General features: G+C 42.6%; 1 protein-coding gene across 1 annotated transcript; it reads left to right on the top strand.

The window, feature by feature from the left end:
• Positions 1-5331: 5331 nt before the first annotated feature.
• On the top strand, positions 5332-5742 carry LOC123100080 (dynein light chain LC6, flagellar outer arm-like). Its single transcript, XM_044522070.1, has 2 exons — positions 5332-5469; positions 5638-5742. The coding sequence occupies exons 1-2, from the start codon at positions 5332-5334 to the stop codon at positions 5740-5742; spliced, it is 243 nt and encodes an 80-aa protein (XP_044378005.1).
• Positions 5743-5963: the final 221 nt, after the last annotated feature.

The raw sequence follows: 5963 nt of genomic DNA, 5'->3' as shown, positions 1-5963 counted from the left end.
AATTAGTTTTGCATAAAAGTGGCTGGCGGGTGTCTATTTTTCCTACATTAGTTGAATCGAATTTGACTACGGCCGGTCCTTGAAGAAGGTTAAAACAACAAACTTAATGAAACATCGTTGTGGTTTTGTGCGTATGTAGGAACGGTTCTTGCTAGAAGCCCATAGCAGCCACGTAAAACTTGCAACAACAAAGTAGAGGACGTCTAACTTGTTTTTGCAGGGCATGTTGTGATGTGATATGGTCAAGACATGATGTGATATACGTTATTGTATGAGATGATCATGTTTTGTAAAAGTTATCGGCAACCGGCAGGAGCCTTATGGTTGTCTCTTTATTGTATGAAATGCAAACGCCATGTAATTGCTTTACTTTATCACTATGCGTTAGCGATAGTTGTAGAAGCAATAGTTGGCGAGATGACCACAATGCAACGATGGAGATCAAGGTGTCGAGCCGGTGAAGATGGAGATCATGATGATGCTTTGAAGATGGAGATCAAAAGCACAAGATGATGATGGCCATATCATGTCACATATTTCGATTGCATAAGATGTTTATCTGAAAGGATCAAGAAGAGGTGTTTGCAGGGGGGTGATTAGACCCTCAACAAGTAAAAGTAGCAGTTTTTAAATTCTTCAAGTTGAGGTGGAGTTTTAGCACAAGTTTAAGCATTCACAATACATTTCAAGCAAGCATGGCAAGAGTATATGAGCAGCGGAAAGTAAAGCATGCAAGTTGCAAGAAAGTAAAGGGATGGGATTGAAGTGTGCAAACGCAATTGGAGACACGGAGATTTTTGGCGTGGTTCCGATAGGTGGTGCTATCGTATATCCATGTTGGTGGAGACTTCAACCCACGAAGGGTAACGGTTGCGCGAGTCCACGCAGGGCTCCACCCACGAAGGGTCCACAAAGAAGCAACCTTGTGTATCCCACCATGGCCATCACCCACGAAGGACTTGCCTCACTTGGGTATATCTTCACGAAGTAGGCGATCTCCTTGCCCTTACAAACTCCTTGGTTCAACTCCACAATCTTGACGGAGGCTCCCAACACTACAAGAAATATGTCAACTAGTGACCTTCTAGCAGTGACCCTGGAAGAATTGGTCATAGATCTATGACCATTTGAGACCAATTGGTCAAAAGCTGTTCGGGGGGCTCCAAACGCTAAACTATATCAACCATTTTGGTCAGAAAGGTCGTAATTTCCTTACACGAAATGGTCATCAAGCAGATAGCACTGGTCCGCTGCCTTATTTCTAGCTGATCAGGACCAATATAGATGGTCATAACCTTGTAAATTGTGGTGGGTTGCTATGACTAGGCGCCACCTCATCAGTTTTGCCTATGTGTCATGTCCATGTGGCAATTTTTACCCCAGGTTGTGAAGCAACCTATATTTCTGTCATTCCCAAAATTCCCAAAAAAATCTCATAAATTCTTTGGGTCATATCTTCGTCAAATTTGTAAAAAACCTTCCTTGCCTAGTTCAAAAATAATTCAACAATATTCATTTTCTTATTCTGTTCAGAACAACACTTTGTGAAGGAAGTACCACTTTGTCATGTCCAAATAGTATCCATTTTCCACGGTGCTTTCCTATGCCCAAATAACCATCCTACACCAAATACCATCTCAATCCATTCATTATTTTGAGCCCAGCTTCAACATTCGTATTTATGTCCAGTGTGGTACTTTGCAAAGCAAGTACCACCTAGGATCCTCCTTTTGAGCTGAAAATTTGTGAAGACGGTCTTCTTAGTAACTGATCATCCTCAGCCAAAACTCATGCCCATTGGCCATGTACATTTCCTGTACCGCTAACCAAACACTTGGCTGCTAATTCATGTTTGTGCATCGATCGGTCTCCTCGTGAGAATCTTATGTTGTAATTTTCTTCCTAGCACCTACCTGGGGAGTGCTCAACCCACTAGAGTTGCCTAGGCTGCCCAGAACACATGGCAACGCCATGGTCACGCGGTGACCATGTGGCGGGCATGCGAGTTTACGCGCTCTAGAGTTGGAGCCCTCGGCCACCACCCAAACCTCGACGTATCGCCACCAAACCATGTATTTATGATTAAATAGGTACTTATGTAACTAGAAATGATTTTTGGAAAAAATAAATAGCAAACTATGAGGCAGCTGCAGTTCAAATTTGACCCGCTTCCACCCGAATTCGCAGAAATTTGTCTTTTTCACGAGAGGTGGATCAAAACTTTTTACACCCAACCATTTTGTCAATTGTGCATTAAATATGTCCTAGTATTTTAGAAAATTGATTTGGTCCAATTTTGCAACAATTATTTGGGAGGTCCTTCACAAAAAAACCTCCTTTTGGGCACTCGAAAAATGGAAAATGGTTTTTTCGTCCAAAGAAAATGAAAACTTCCTTAGGCAACATTGTTTGCCATTCCAATATGCACCATTGTGCACAATATGAGATCATTTGAACAAACTATGCCATGAATGTGGCCATAAGATTGATCATTTGGCTTGAAAGCCATTCATCTCCACACGTGATAGCTCATTTCTGAGAACACTTTTTTAAAATAATTGTCGTATTACAAGTTTATTATTTTTCCTGGTAACTTGGCCACATATAATGCCACAATGCGAAGGTTTCCCAATTTTTTGATTTTTTTTGAATTTTTATGCCCGTCTCAAAATGCGGTCAAAACTGCGGGAATGACCGTTCCTAGCTAGTGGTTGAATCTTGGAATTTTTTTGGTGTTTATCTGATTAAATAGATACTTATGTACCTAGAAATGATTTTTGGAAAAAAATAAAGACCAAACTACAATGCAGCTACAGTTCAAATTTGACCCGCTTCGAGCTGAATCGGCGGAAATTTGTCTTTTTCACGAGAGGTGGATCAAAACTTTTTACACCCAACCATTTGGTCAATTGTGCATTAAATATGGCCTAGTATTTTAGAAAAATGATTTGGTCCAATTATGCAACAATTATTTGGGAGGTCCTTCACAAAAAAAAACCTCCTTTTGGGCACGCGAAAAATGGAAAATGGTTTTTTCGTCCAAAGAAAATGAAAAGTTCCTTAGGAAACATTGTTTGTCATTCCAATATGCACCCTTGTGCACAATATGAGATCATTTGAACAAACTATGCCATGAATGTGGCCATAAGATTGATCATTTGGCTTGAAAGCCATTGATCTCCAAACGTGATAGCTCGTTTCTGAGAACACTTTTTTAAAATAATTGTCGTATTACAAGTTCGTTATTTTTCCTGGGAACTTGGCCACATATAATGACACAATGCGAAGGTTTCCCAATTTTTGATTTTTTTTGAATTTTTTATGCCCGTTTCAAAATGCGGTCAAAACGGCGGGAATGACCGTTCCTAGCTAGTGGTTGAATCTTGGAATTTTTTTGGTGTTTCTCTGATTAAATAGATACATATGTACCTATAAATGATTTTTGGAAAAAATAAAGAGCAAACTACAAGGCAGCTACAGTTCAAATTTGACCCGCTTCCAGCTGAATTGGCGGAAATTTGTCTTTTTCATGAGAGGTGGATCAAAACTTTTTACACCCAACCATTTGGTCAATTGTGCATTAAATATGGCCTACTATTTTAGAAAAATTATTTGGTCCAATTATGCAACAATTATTTGGGAGGTCCTTCACAAAAAACCTCCTTTTGGGCACTCGAAAAATGGAAAATGGTTTTTTCGTCCAAAGAAAATGAAAACTTCCTTAGGGAACATTGTTTGCCATTCCAATATACACCCTTGTGCACAATATGAGATCATTTGAACAAACTATGCCATGAATGTGGCCATAAGATTGATCATTTGGCTTGAAAGCCATTGATATCCACACGTGATAGCTTGTTTCTAAGAACACTTTTTAAAAATAATTGTCGTATTACAAGTTTGTTATTTTTCCTGGGAACTTGGCCACATATAATGACACAATGCGAATGTTTCCCAAATTTTTGATTTTTTTGAATTTTTTATGCCCGTTTTAAAATGCGGTCAAAACGGCGGGAATGATCGTTCCTAGCTAGTGGTTGAATCTTGGAATTTTTTTGGTGTTTCTCTGATTAAATAGATACTTATGTACCTAGAAATGATTTTTGGAAAAAATAAAGAGCAAACTACAAGGCAGCTACAGTTCAAATTTGACCCGCTTCCAACTGAATCGGCGAAAATTTGTCTATTTCACGAGAGGTGGATCAAAACTTTTTACACCCAACCATTTGGTCAATTGTGCATTAAATATGGCCTAATATTTTAAAAAATTGATTTGTCCAACTTTTCAAGAAATATATTATAGGTCCTTCACAAAAAAAACTCATTTCAGGGATTCGAAAAATGGAAAATGTCTTTTTTGCCAAAAAAACTCATGTCTCACGACACCTTTTTAAAGATATTTATCTTTTTTCATGTTTGTTAATTTTTTCTGAAAACTTGTTCACATTTTGGTGACACAATGAGAAGGTTTTCCATTTTCTTTTTGAATTTCTCAAGTCATAAAATAGCTGACATGATTTTAATGCATTATTTTTAGGCAACTTTGACCTATTTAGATGGTCACAACATCATATTGCATTCTGATTGATCCGTGGACGTCTCACGCGGATCGTGCATCATACGCCGTCGGATGCTCGCGGATCCAACAGCCGTCCTCAACCCTTCCACACTAACTCCAAAACCCTAGGTCATTTTCCATCCACCCCCCCCCCCCGCCTCCTTTCTTTCCTCGCTCCCTTCTCCTCCTTTCCCCTTCCAACTCTTCTCTGTCGCGACGCCGTACCTCCCACGATTCGGTCCAATCCTCTCCTCCGATCCCACCTGCCGGCGGCGACCTCCTCTCAACCAGCCCCGCCGGCGGTCTCCAGAGCCAACCCAGCTCAAGCCTAACTCCTACCCCGCGGCCATGGCCATGGCAGGGGGAGCCCGAATTCCTAGCCCGTGGTATCTAGGGTTTCGGTCGCCTCCAACTCGATCCGGCGTTGCTCCGGTGAATCCCGAGCCCTCAAGCGCCGATCCATCTCTGGGATGGCCTTGATCTGCTCGAGGACGACCGGTTCTTCGTCAACCTGCAAGGACGCGCGCCGGCAGCAGGCGATCTCCTCTCCGGCGAGCCCACCCATGGCGACCAGGATGGTCTCCACCTCCCAAGTCCATCACGGTCTCCCAAATCTCCCTCTGCTCCTCAAGGTCCGACCCATCTCCCCTCTCAGATTTTAGTTTTCTTTCTTGATTTGGTACGGTGGTGGTTCACCTCTATCCCCCCTCTCTCACTCTCTGTTCTTGTAGCGGTTGTTCACCCCCAACCTCCGGTCCACTCGAGCGAGCGGGATGCTGGAAGGGAAGGCGACGATGGAGGACACCGACATGCCGGCCAAGATGCAGCTGCAGGCCACGTCGGCGGCGTCCCGGGCGCTCGACTGCTTCGACGTCCTCGACTGCCGGAGCATCGCGGCGCACATCAAGAAGGTGAGAAACTTGCCAATACTGCCCCCAAATCTATAGCCTCTGAATCTGCAGGTAACAAGCTAGAGACAGTCTTGCAAGAGAAAGAACGATGTACTTGAACATAAATTAGCAGTTAGTTGTGCAAGTGCTGCCGAATGATTGGATCTGATTTGGACGGCTGCACTGTAGGAGTTCGACACGATCCATGGCCCGCGGTGGCAGTGCGTGGTGGGCTGCAGCTTCGGCTGCTACTTCACGCACAGCAAGGGGAGCTTCATATACTTCGAGTTATAGTTGCTCAGGTTCCTCGTCTTCAAAGGCATGGCGGATGAGCAACCGCTGCCGTGTTGATCTGGTCTGTAGGTTTACGTGACAAGGTGAGCATACAACTTTTGATGCATTTTCCTGGTCTGTAGGGTTACGTGAGTTCTGATTTGATGGTGGCATTTTACATGTTGTTTTTGTTCTTCAGCGACAGTTAACGATCTAAATGGTTCGGCATTCAGCAAAAGGAT

The sequence above is a fragment of the Triticum aestivum genome, chromosome 4D, assembly GCF_018294505.1.
Source record: "Triticum aestivum cultivar Chinese Spring chromosome 4D, IWGSC CS RefSeq v2.1, whole genome shotgun sequence".
Classification (NCBI taxonomy): Eukaryota; Viridiplantae; Streptophyta; class Magnoliopsida; order Poales; family Poaceae; genus Triticum; species Triticum aestivum.
This window is presented reverse-complemented; position numbering and strand designations above follow the sequence as displayed.